The 12,901-nt window shown below is 45.7% G+C and overlaps 1 protein-coding gene across 1 annotated transcript; it reads right to left on the bottom strand.

Annotated features, from left to right (window-relative positions):
- Positions 1-2,087: 2,087 nt before the first annotated feature.
- EIF4G2 (eukaryotic translation initiation factor 4 gamma, 2) lies at positions 2,088-12,161 on the bottom strand. Its single transcript, XM_010150662.1, has 22 exons — positions 12,055-12,161; positions 11,834-11,899; positions 11,276-11,401; positions 10,845-10,947; positions 10,062-10,193; positions 9,901-9,967; positions 9,666-9,817; positions 9,140-9,250; positions 8,494-8,577; positions 8,315-8,413; positions 7,967-8,108; positions 7,715-7,875; positions 7,171-7,284; positions 6,259-6,384; positions 5,919-6,023; positions 5,619-5,834; positions 4,700-4,804; positions 4,546-4,624; positions 4,117-4,321; positions 3,439-3,650; positions 3,189-3,310; positions 2,088-2,914 (listed from the first exon to the last, which is right to left on the bottom strand). The coding sequence occupies exons 7-22, from the start codon at positions 9,747-9,749 to the stop codon at positions 2,849-2,851; spliced, it is 2,031 nt and encodes a 676-aa protein (XP_010148964.1). The 5' UTR covers positions 9,750-9,817; positions 9,901-9,967; positions 10,062-10,193; positions 10,845-10,947; positions 11,276-11,401; positions 11,834-11,899; positions 12,055-12,161; the 3' UTR covers positions 2,088-2,848.
- Positions 12,162-12,901: the final 740 nt, after the last annotated feature.

The raw sequence follows: 12,901 nt of genomic DNA, 5'->3' as shown, positions 1-12,901 counted from the left end.
CCTGCATACCCTGCCCACCAGCGTCTCAGTTTCTCGTCTCTACGCAGTACAGAGCAAAACCTATTTTTTTCCGAGCATATGCGAGAGCTATTGCTCTATCCAACTGCAAATCCAGAGAGTGGAATTTGTAATAGTAAAATCAAGCTCAAACACCGTGTAAGGCGCTGGGTTCGTAATTTGACGGGTGTACAGGGAACCTGTTAAGAGACCAATTGCAACGAACCAGTTTTCCAAGTACCTGGCTGTAGCACAGCTGCTGGAGCTGATGCAGGTGACAGCCCTGGCCCTGGCTCGCAGCAGGCACAGAACAAGCCTCTCCCCAGCGGGTCTGAAGGCGGGGGCAGTTCAGTGTTACTGGGAACATGCAGGATCCCTGTCTGCGAAGGCCAGTCACCAGCCTCCTGTGCTCTGGTTAGTCTTCAGTTGTCAAGTCTGAAAGAAGGTGATCAGATCCTCACAGGGTTAAGGAATCGCCGTAGGAATACAAATCAAATGCTCACCCATACTTCAACTCGAATATTCCTGCTAACTTTCCCTTTGTTTATCCAATTTCACTTCATCCTCCCAAAAGAAAAGCGTCTGTTTTGTAACAGAACAAGCTCTGTGAAATCCTCCTCCCTTGCACGCTTTATCAAACCAGTTGAGGTTGTGAAAGGAAAAGGGATCCGTGTTTTACACAGCTGCTTGGACAAAGTGCCAGGACTCCTTCTCCCATCAGATCCCTCAGGCACTGGCTGCTGGCGTAAACAAGGCCTGCCCGCGAGACCTGCCCTGTTACAGCCGGCGATAGGCTTGAAGATAAACATCCCCGGTCCTTGTCTTCCTGGCCCCAGCCACGTGTTTATGCCAAGTGTAGCTGTTGTCATGGCTGCTCAGTCAACTCATTAAAAACATTTCACCCGTCTCCAACCACCAGCTGCATCCAATCCGTTTGAGGAAATGGATGTGGGCTCCAGCAAACAAATCCAGATGAGCCTGCATCACGCCATCATCACCCCCCTAAAAGCCACACCACTCAAGGGGCTCCTGCTACCCGAGGGGCCTTATCCAGCCCTGGTGCTCCACTGCCTTCTCACACAGGCGCGAAGCCCAAGGAGATCCCGCAGCTGGTTGGGGCGTTACCAGGCAGCAGAGCTTGCCCCCGCGGCTGGCTGCAGAGCTGCAAGCCTGCTCCGGGTGGGTGGTGCTGGAAGCAGACGCAGACCTCTGTGGCATCTCTAAGCTGTATCCAGTCTCCTAGAACCACAGCATCATTTAGGTTGGGAAAGACCCTGAAGATGAAGCCCAGCCATTACCCCAGCACTGCCAGACCCACCGCTACACCATTTCCCTAAGCGCCTCCTCCACTCTTAAATCCCTCCAGGGATGGCGACTCCACCACCTCCCTAGGCAGCCCCTTCCAGTACCCAACAATCCCTCAGAAGTTTTTCCTAATACCCAATCTAAACCTAAATCCAAGCTCAATCTTCTCCCCTGGCACAACTTGAGGCCATTTCCTCTTGTCCTCTCACTTGGAACTTGGGAGACAAGACCAACCCCACTGCTCTGCACTCCCCCCAGTCAGCCGCCCCGCAGAGGGCTTCTGCTAGTCTGAAACCAAGCTTCAGCCACAGAGACACCGCTCTTTTGCCACCACCAGTCAGCAGCTCGTCTGAGCACCAGGGAGGGAAAAAGATGGCACTAGGGGCAAGATGCTGGGAAGGCAGAATTCTTAACATAGGATATTGAAGCCTGTACAATGCAGCGTCACTGAACTGTCCTGCAGGGCTTCTGCCAACACAGGAAACAGGCAGCCGACAGCACACTAACACACGTGACCTGGGGAAGTTCTAAGCATCAGAAGGTGAGAGCATGCTCGCTGACAAAGCACACAAACTCCTCCACCAGTTCTTCAGCACCGATTCCTTACTTGTCCTCCTGCCACTAACGGTCTCATCTCAGCCGTGACCTTACAATCCATTCGCACGTTAAGACACTTGGTGTAACAAGACTGTAGGGTGGCCCCAGTCCAAGCCAACTCCCAATGGCGGTTTCCTTCTCCATGTGAGCTGTCCGAGCTTTTCCACAGGGAGACATTCAGAACTAAGTCAAGTATCACAATGTTTATTGATAGATACAAGTATATAAAATCAGGGCATGAACATGTCTTGATAAATTAAGTAGACTTAATTTCAGTACTATAATAGAGGGACCAATTCAAATTTCTCACCATGTCATGTTTCACACCCACAAAAACCTCCTCCAAAGGGCATTAAATCCTCTCTTCAGCTGATCAGTTTTTGTGCAAGTAAAGTGTTTCTCTTTTTAAAAGATTTGTGCACTTGCCCAGGCTCAAGGATATTAAAACCTAGCACATAAAGCCCATTACTAGAGGTAGAGATACAGGCAATATACTATTACGGCAACAACCATCGATTACAGTTAAGGATTCTCTGTAACAACCAAATGGATAATCAAATATTGCAACAACTCAAGTATTACACTGAGCAAAGTGCATTTCTACAGTATTCAGTGTTGCTATTCAGTTTTCTAACTTAAAAACAGCCTATGATAACTGGCAGCAAAGAAGACCCTTGCAACAGACTGCTTCTGCTCGAGAACTTAGGATGTAATTATTGCATGCTGCTAATACACTGTTACCTAAACATTACAGATACTCTAAAATATTTTTATTGTAGACTATTAAGACATACTACAAAAACCTTTTGCAGAAGATATCCTATCGACATTATTCTGCTTTAAATATTGTGAAACATTACAGCGGAATGAATTTTCGCAGTGGTTAGGTCAAATGCAGTTACATCATAGCAACAGTATGTTTGCACAATTTAAGGCTTTGGCTGGTTCTTTAGTCAGCTTCTTCTTCAGATTCTTCTTCTTCAGCCGTTTCCAGCCAGGTTAGCCACTGGTTTACCTGCAGTTACACAAGACCGGTTTAAAGCAGCAGGAGTTATCACCCCACCACGTGCCTCTGCAGAACACCGCTTGTGTCCCCCAACACATTCAGAAGCCACACTTGGCACTGAATGTAGGCTTCCAGGGAAGAAGAGAGACCTAATTCGTCCTGCCTCACTCCTCCCTAGCTAAGTACTCTGGTTTTTAGCTATCAACTCCTCTTAGTGTTCTCCAACACTCCAGTGCAGCAGATCACATCGGACCAATCTCCACTCTACTGTTGGCAGACTTACCTGGAATAAAGCTTTCCCTTTCCCTGGAAACTCTTGAGTAATATCTTCTTTCCACGCCAAGAAGGCTTCTTCTTCAATGATCTCCATGTCGTAGAAATGAACAAAGAAGCGCAGTAACATGCCTATGGAAGCCAAGTTAACTGTCAGCTTTCCAGCCTCCCACACCACTACTTCACTCCCGACGCAGGGACAAGCCCGAGAGCCATCACGGACACAAGTGAGATTCTGGGGAAGATCCCGATGCACCCACCTTTTGGGAAGTTGCTGTTGTAGCAGTGCACCTGGAGCGCATACAAAGCGCTCACCTGCAGATCAACGTGGTCATGGAGGAACTTCTGCATTACTGGCTTGAAGGAAAGAAGCAGTTGTTTTTCCTGCTCTAGCTGCTCTTTAGATGGAGCAGATGAAGAATCCGATTCGTCACTGGGTGGGTTTACTTCACTAGAAATATACTGCAAGAAACTGGACAGAAAAACACACCCCAAAGTTCTGTAAACTGCTAAGTAGCCAGCCTTCGTGTCTTAGTAGAGTATGACAGATATTCCCAAGTCCCATTTGCTAGCTGTTACTAAACCCACCCTCCTACTTGTAGCAGCAGTTAGGTGCACGCACAGTTCGGCAGTACTCAGCTGACTGAGCACCACAGCAGGTTTTGCTTCTGTCCTGGCTCTGAAACATGTCAGAACACACCACACAGGTCTAGACTTCTTCCCAAGCAAAACCAACGCTTCACAGTGATGTGAGCCTGAAGACCCACTGTTCTCAAATGCAGTGGGTGTTTCATACCAGGGAGGCCCACTCAGAACAGCTTCCCTCCCTGCGTGCTTCACCTTTTTCTGCACAGAGCTAGAGGTCAGCCCTTCCAGAGTTCCTGACTTACTAGTAGCTTCACAAAACACACCAAAACGACATCAAGTCAGCATCTCACCTGGTCATCAATATATTCACAAATCCCTTATCTACATGAAGTTTAGGTGAAATGTTATCTTTAATCCACTTATAGATGGCTTGTGGGGATGGATCCGATTTTATTTGCTTTAGCAGTTCCTTCTCCAGTTTCAGAAGTGGGAACAAGAAGCTAAGCCCCTTCCCTTCCAAGATCTCCAGCATGCGGTCCTTGTTCTGGTCGATCTCTGTCAAGAAAAAGACAGACACACTGAAGTGGGGTACTCACAGCCTGTGGCAACACCCCTTGGCTCCCACTGCCTCCTAACCAACACTCCTCTTACCAATCCTGACAGTTAACTGCAACAAAGTAACCTTGGATGTTATTTTACTCTGGGCTAAAAAAACGCAGGGAAGGACATCTGGCCTGCAGCAAGATGAGGTGCCACCTGAGCTCTGTGGCAACTCTTACCTGGTAGCATTTTCTGCATGTTCACTTTGCTTTGCTGGAACAGTTCCGTTAGCCATTCCCGGTCTTGCAGCTTAGCTAACTGCTGAAGGCAGAGCAGGAAGAGAGGGAAATGGGTGCCGCTTTCCAGTGGTTGAGCCAGTTCGGAGATGCTCACCAGTTCTGAAATAATGGCACGGGCTGCAAATTGTGCTAAGTAAGATTTCACCAGTGGGATGTCCACCTCCAGTTTGGGGCACTGGTCCAATACATTCAGGAACGCCTAAGACACAGTAAGCACACAGATTGGAATTCTGGAGTTGGTTTTGCTTCTGCACAGCAGTATTCTTATTGCACAGGCACCTCACATTTCTGCACTGAATCACAGGCAAATTCCAATTCCTGAATTGCTTCTAATTCCTGAAATCCTGCATCTACATTTCTTTTCATCACTTTTTATGCCCCTCACAGTTTGACTGTTACTTTCACCACCTCAGATCAACAGGACTGAAGAGAAATTGCACACTGTCTTTATGCAAGCTAAAGGCTGTTACCAGCGAAGGAACGAGGCCCGTAAGCTTATGTGCTGGTTTTGGCTGGGACAGCTCATTTTCTCCCGAGCAGCTGGTATAGTGCTGTGTTCTGGAGTAATGCTAGTAACATTTACAGTTCTGTCACTGCCACGTAGCTGTAGCACTTGACAGCGTCAAGGGCATTCCGGCTTCCCACACTCTGCCAGCGAGGTGCACAAGCAGCTGGGAGAGGGCAGAGCTGACCCCGACTGACTGCAAGACACTCCCTACCGCATGACATCATGCTCAGTATGTGAAACTGGAGTTGGCCAGGGAGCAGGAATCACTGCCCCGGGACAAGCTGTCAGTCACCAGGTGGTGAGCAACTCTGCATCACTTTCATTCCTTTGTCAGCAGTTGTATTATGTCCTCTCCCTCTGCTGTCCTATTAAACCCTTCTTATCTCAACCCATGAGGTTTTTCGGCTTGTCTCCCCAGCTCACCTGGGGAGGGGCAAGCGGGCAGCTGTGTAACCCTTAGGTGCTGACGGGTAAACCCCAAGAGCCTATTACTAGGCTGCAGTACCTGCATGAAGTTGTCGCTTGTGGCTATTCCCTCCTGCTTCAGCAAGCTGATCAAAGTACTTGCTTTTTCTTTGTCTTCATCTGATCTGTCTAGGGATTGTATTATTACTTTGCTCAACATCTCAGGAATGAAGTGTTTCGGAGCTCTCATTTCTCTCACAGTATTGACAGCATCGTTAGCATTTCCATTGTTCAGATACTCAGTCACAACAGCTTCCTGGTGGGAAAAAAACCCAAAGTTTAACATTCACTTTTTGAGAACAGGTACAAAGCGTCAAGCACTATGACGTACTTAACTTACAGTTTGCTTAAGCAGCTCTTCTTTAGAAGGAGGTGGTTTCTTGGTGGTTTTTGCAGGCTTTTCTTGTATAAGCGGTGGATTTGTTTTCAGACCAAGTTGAGGAGGCTGAAAAAAAACCATATCAGAACGTGTTTTTGCAGTACGTCTGCCTACATTTCCATAGTTTTTAAGAACACTAAGGATGTACAAAGTAAAGTTTGTTTTTCAGGCGTTCTTGTTGCGTATCCTCCTACAATCCACAAAAACTTCCTCTCTCCCTTCCCCCGTCAGGAACTAGCCCAAGTTTCACGTGCATTAAGAAATTGGGTATAGCCAACCATACGCGTAAGTTTTTATTTACCTGTCCCAAAGGTGGTGTCTGAGTGCGTGGTGGTTGAGCACTGGGAGGAATCATAGTTATCTGGGGCTGAAGCTTTGGCACTTGGTTTTTATTCATGAGGAAAGACTGAGCAGGTCTCAGGCTAATCTACAGACAGATAAGTCAGAAAAAACACTGTTTCAAGTATTCTAATCAGGAATACACAGCCATGGACTCACACCAACTGATCCCACCGGAGCATGACTTTCCAGTTTCTACAGTGTTAATGCTCAATACAGATCAAGCCACATGTGTACCGAATTCCCCCAAAAGCACAACTCCATCAAGCACAGCTTGCTGCAAGCTACTGGTACTTGGTCCCACTGGTATCAAGATCTGGAATTGCTCCTTTTAGATGCAGTATGTTAGAGACCCAAGAAGATACTTTGCATGTTTGCTCATGTACTTTACAGCCAAGGTCAAACTCCACCAATTGCTCAGAAATCAGGATACAAGCCTGGTTAACGCTCAAAGTAACAATGCAGTTTACTCTGCATTTGGTATTTTGCCTATTAATCAGTTCTAACAGAAAAAATTTTGGCCTGGTCCAGCACTTCAGGGTTTCAAAAGTTTGTGAGGTTCAGGATTTGCTGAAGTTTTAGTTAAATGTATTGTTATCAGTATGATGCATGGGAACTGATGTCAGAGTAGTGTTCTTGGGGAGGTGTGGGGGAAGGAAGGGACACCCCAAGAAATTGCCCTCATATCTCAGTCTTGCTCATAGGACGCTGGATACCCTAAGGAAAGGGAGGGGTAAGGTGAAAGAGGAAGGGACAAAGGAGGAGGAAGAGGAGGAGAAAGAGTTCCAGCATTAGTCCTCATAATAACGCGTCTTGCTATAATCATTGGGCAATATTTAGAATAGGCTTTAAGTAATGTAGGCATGTAATGTACCTCATCTGCATTAAGCTGTCCTTTCTTAGAAAACCGAGGTGGCATATCCTTCGACTGTCCTTGTTGCTGGGATAAGAGTCCCTGATTCTGGTTATGGTAGAGCTGGCTTTGCCCCTATTTCAGAAAGGGAGATATAGAGAAAGAAGTGCAGATGATGGAGTGGCGTACATCATATGGTAGGTAGTACCAGAGGGACCAGAGAACAAGGGTTCTATTTGCCAGGAAGGGAGAAAGAAGGAGCAGGGGTGGTGGGAGAGTAGCATCTATCCCTAAAAACAGGGCTATCTTTTAAATAAAATACACCATTCTGACCCACCAAAGCCACATGCACCTTTTCTTGCAGTATAAAAAGTGTATTCCTTGCATCTCTTGCACAATTTAAAGAGTGGTTTAGAATTTTTGTTATCAGCTGAGCATCAGTTCTTATCAGAATCAAATCTGAGGAAGGTCTTTCAACATAAGCAGACTATAATCTATAACATACGCATCTGCAGAAGAGCTTCTAAACATGCTGAAGTCACCCTGTGAACAACATCTTCCTTACCTGACTTTTCAGAAAAGATTTGCCTAGTTCTCCAAACTGGGATTGAGCAGAAGGCATGAGGTGACCCCCATGGCCATTGAAAAGTTGGTTTGAACGATGGCGTCCCATGGTGGGTGAAAATCTATCCTGAATAACCCCTGGACCAGTACCAATTCCGCTACCTGTATCAAGGAGACAAAAGACAGTTTTTGCTCGTGCGCAACACGGTACAACTGTACTGTGCATCACGTCAGCCCTGCAGTTCCAGCGCACCTGGCATTTGTCCAAACATATCAGCAAGCCCTCCGAGTGGGTCCCTGTCAAGTTTCATCCTGGGTGGCATAAAGGGTCCCTCCAGAAAGAAGTCGCTTCTCATCCCTTGAGACATAGGAGCAGGAATAAAAACTCCCAGATCCTTTAAAACAGGAATTGTAATTTCAGTCAGGTTGGAGTAACAGTCCTTGAGAAAGTTTCTAGCCCTGAACTAGAAGAGTCCCCCCAGTTTCAACCCTCAACCCTTTACTGTCACACCCCGCTGAGATCTGCCCAGGAAGCGCGCAGCGTAAAGCGTTAAGGATTCACTTTAACACTTAAGCACAAGACGTGCCATGCAACACTTACTTTTACTGCATCTTGACGGATTTGATTGATAGTCTTTGGTCCATTGTCAAGAAAAGCTTTGCGAGGAACCCAGTTGTGTTCTCTCAGCTCCACAGTATCCTTGGAACATAATGAATTATTAAGAAAGGATTCAAGACAGCTTCGCAAGAAAAAGGAAACGGTAAGCTGTTTTATCATACCTGCAGCAGGAAACGAATCCTTGCTGGCAATTCCTTACTTGACATCAAGGAGCGCATACGGGCAAAGTACTGATCCATTAAGGACTGGGGGAACAAAAGTGATGTCACAGCTAAGGGCTGATTCTATCAGCATTTTGCATATTTTCATAAAAGGTGAGCAGTCAAGACATCCAAGATCAACTAACAGAACAGTCTGCCCTTCCCCGCCATCTCCATCTCTGATGGCAGCAGAGCTTAAGGAAAGCTACTGCATCCAGACATCTTATCTGAGTCAAGACCAGAGCCTGCCAAAATTCTCCTTACTAAACCACCACCCTGAATTTACATTCAGAACTTGCAAGTCAAGGTCCAAAATACACATCTCATCACCTAGCTGTGTTCAGCTTGAGACCCCACCACATCTGTTCAATCATTTAGAAACAACTTCCCTAATGACCCCATCTGCATTCTGGGAAGACATTAAAAACCACTGCGAAGACTGGCTCCTTCTGCTATCAAGGGATTTGGTGCAGCAGCAAGAGCTGGCACCCTCACTCTCCAAAACATCAGCACTGACAAGCACAGCACTGAATACCGGCGGCTTGGGCAACTGAGGCCTTTAGCTATACTTTAACTGGTTTAGTGACTGCAGTAGATAAGCACATACCTTGGCTTTTGCATGGTCTAATCTAGGTCCCACTGTCCTCATTATCTGACAGAGGCACTCCAAATCCTCCCCCATATCTTTGAGTTGAACTCTCTTCTTCTTTTCCAAAAGCTGAAATATTAAAGTGGAATTAAGCATTTCAACATATTCCAAGTGACAATTTATAATGAGCAACAACTGCATGCACAGAGACATGCAGGAACATTATCTTGTTCTGCAGATGAGTGTACTTAAATTAACCAGAGTAGTCCTAAGTGTATGTTCTTTGAGGTACCACAGGTACTTCAGTCTAGGTCAAACTAGATCTTCACTTGGAGACAGTTCCCATGGCTTTGAACAAAGCCAACCCTAATTTTTCATCACACCAAGACTGTTTATTTCAAACAGTGGTGGGTAGATAATTGCGAGGGAACATTTCTGTGGTGTTTTATGCTCCAAGGTTCCCAAAGCAGCATAAACAGGTATTTATAATTTTAAATTTACAAGTCCTATATGGCTCTTTGCCCCACCTAATCTGAATACTCACTGTTTTGATGCACTTATGAAGGATAGATTCATGAATAAGATCAAGCTTGCCAAGTTCTCCAATGAATTTGATGTTCCCCAGCATCTTGATCTTGGCAATGGCTCTCTGTTCCTCCTCCTCGGGGAGGAGGGGACCATCATGCTTATCATAGACTGGAAAACAAAGAAGCCTGTTTAACATGGTCATGGAAAGAGAAGATAAATAGGTTCTGCACTGAAGTGGTTTTAAAGCTTACTATCAACATTTCTGGTTCGGTTTTCAAATTCATCTTGAAGTTTAGATATTAGGAGGCGTCTGAATGTCTAAGAAAAAGAGAGCAAAGAAAACAATTAAGCCACTTGGTGCAACTATACACACTAGCAAAATATATCATTCCAGATTGAAAGATACACTCACTGTGCTTTGCTTCTGTCCTGGATGACTCTCTGCTGATGGGCCATCAAAGTTGGGTGCATCTTCTGCCAGTCGCAGACATAGTTGAGCATACAGTGAGCTATACTTGGGCTCTTCGAGGGCTTTGTCTACGATCTAAATGGATTTTGAATAAGGTAACAAACATGTAGTAGGATGCAATCGTTATGAGGAAAGCGAGTTGCAAGACACAGTGCAGTATTACCACTCTGATCTAGAGCGCCTAACTATGCTTTGCTATTCATGAAAGAGAAATAAAAGATACTAGTCTTAATGCTGAACTGAGAGAAAAAAAAGCTACTTTGTGCCAACGAAGAATCTAATCCTTAGACAACGAATGGGAACTCATCAGAACCCTGATTTAGTATGGCCAACCTGATCTCAGATGGACTAAGAGACATGACAGTTAAATCAGTGTACCCAGAGGTCACCTGCAGTAGCTCCTATAAGACCATTAGGCTTGTTCATCGGCAGAATCTGAGAGTGGCGGTAGGTGGGGCAGCTAGGGAACATTGCTATCACCTTCAGTTGTAAACAAAACAACCAAACCACGAAACCAACCAACCCCACAGTTAAAATGTAGTGATTCTTGAGACCTCCAAGCAGAGCATTAAGTCTACTTCCTCCCCAGCACGTCCTTCTGACACAAAAGGACGCTTGGATTATCCAACGCGACATTAGTCATGTTACTTCCATATCCCATCAAAACCAGCCAACCTTTTGTAACATGCAAGAACACTGTAGTTAAAGGAAATGCAGCCAGCTTACCAGCAGTATGACCCCTTTTAGGATGAGCTTAGATTCTACACCCACATTGAGGAGCTCAAGGCATAGCTTGTCAAACTTTTCAGGAGTAAGCTTATTTAGTATGCTGAAAGGAAACAGAAATTACAGATCTCGTAAGCACACTACAATTAACTTCAGACCCAAGTTGACCTTTACATCTATTAAACAGTAACTGAAAAGTGGAATTTTCTACTTAAGCTTTTAAAGAGCATAAGAATTACATAAGTGCTTGCTGTCACTGGCCTACCAGTTTCTGCCCCATTCCCTCCAACGGGCACCACATGCCCACACCACCTCTCCCCAGACTCAAGACCCACATGTCTGTCTTTCCTCCAGCCCATTTACTGGCTCTATATAGCTGCAGGAAATGGTAAGGACAAAGGAAAAGGAAAAGTTTCTTCCTAAGAACTTACCCTCTTACTTTCCTGAAGATTGCATCATGTCGTTCTTTGTCATTTGCGGAGTCGTCATCTCGTCTAGTGCTTCGTGAAGGAATCCATTTCTGAGCGTTTTGCCCTGGGGTTTTCCCCAGGAACTCGCTGTAGGATTTTTAAGAGCGTGATTATTAAATAAGAGACAAACAATTTCAAGAACTAGCCTTTTAACCTTTCAGTATTGCCTCACTTTGACTAATTCTGGTACTAGCTTTACTAAGAGCATGTACATACCCTCCCAACACTGCAACATCTGTTACACAGTCAAGTATTCACTCAACAACAATTCAGGAAGAGACAACCAAGAAAACCCTTCCTCTAAGCTTCTGAAGTGAAATGCACCTCATGCTACTGTACCACGACATGCACTTTCAACAGATTATAGGCTATCCTGCCACAAACTGGAGAATGTTAACATGTCATGAACTTAGTAGGCATTTTTACAAGTTTAAAGACACTCTACTTTCAACTCAGTATTCACCATCAAGTCGTCTCTGCCTTTCAAGTCCTGCCAAATCAAAGAGCAAGATGACATACCTGTTGCTGGCAGTCTTGGGATAGTGCTGAGGTGCACCCCTACCACCTCCTCCGCCTGAAGAAGCACTGTCAAAGACAACCATGTAATTGATGTAAGTTCAAAATCCCAGTACTTTCAATTACGCGTCAGGTTTGGTATAAACATCAGACAAATTTAACTTCTCCTCAAAGGGCAGTTTCCACTGCAGAGTATTCAAAGAACAACAACAAAGCACTAGTACCTGAAACGAGAAGCACCCCCTTCTGCAATCGCACTCTCCACTTTGGCGGCTTGACAACGAAGAATCTTCAAAAGAATAAAATTAAATTGACGGGGTGGGGAAAAACAAAACCTAGAAAGACAAATCAAGTGTTCATATTATAGTTGTCTTACTAGCAGCCACCGTACCGAACTTACAGTAAAAGTACAGATGTTTTAGAGAAGAGGAACTCCCACACGCTTAGCTTTGTAAGAGGTAAGCACACTCTTACTTACGCGATACTTGGAATACTCAGAGAAAGGCCAATTTCATCATCATAGCCATGTTTTCCAATGAGGGTGAGGGAGGAGAGGCAAGGGAATCACAGACTGAAGCCTCAAATTTACTCTGCCAATCTCCCAAAAGCACTTGCAATAAAAACCGCAGTGTTTTCTCTGCTACAACTTAGTCACGTGCAAGCTTTGTCGCTACGCTTTACAAGCCGTGATTTCATGATGGCAAGACAAAGCAGTCAAGTTCCAAAGCGGGAAGTACCAGATCCCACACGGCACACTGTTATAGTAGGAGGTGTATGTGTTCCACATCCGAGTCCAACCGGCCAATTAGGATACCAAATGTAATTTTTTTGAAATATCGCCCCGCCCCACGTCAAGTTTCAGCTTGAAAAGCAGCAGAGGTGTCCCTACACCGCTCACGTAGCTGGAAGCTAACGGCGGAGACAGACACGCCTGGGGAGCACGTAAAGCCCGCGGGCATTCTGAGGCTCCCTCAGAGATCCGCTCCCAGACGTCTGGTGACCGGAGTCAGCTCCCCGGGAGGCCAGCCCGAGGGAGGCCCACAGCGCGCGCCTGTCCCCGGCAAGGCGGCG

The sequence above is a fragment of the Eurypyga helias genome, unplaced genomic scaffold (genome assembly GCF_000690775.1).
Source record: "Eurypyga helias isolate BGI_N326 unplaced genomic scaffold, ASM69077v1 scaffold24584, whole genome shotgun sequence".
Lineage (NCBI taxonomy): Eukaryota > Metazoa > Chordata > Aves > Eurypygiformes > Eurypygidae > Eurypyga > Eurypyga helias.
The sequence above is the reverse complement of the archived record's forward strand: the minus strand, read 5'-3'. Positions and strand labels throughout refer to the sequence as shown.

Coding starts and splice junctions, on each gene's coding strand:
- EIF4G2 (XM_010150662.1), bottom strand. CDS start 9,749: ATGCTGGGGAACATCAAATTCATTGGAGAACTTGGCAAGCTTGATCTT. Junction 8,578..9,139: donor TAGACCATGCAAAAGCCAAG/GTATGTGCTTAT, acceptor TTGTTCCCCCAG/TCCTTAATGGATCAGTACTT. Junction 7,876..7,966: donor TATGTTTGGACAAATGCCAG/GTGCGCTGGAAC, acceptor TCCTTGATACAG/GTAGCGGAATTGGTACTGGT.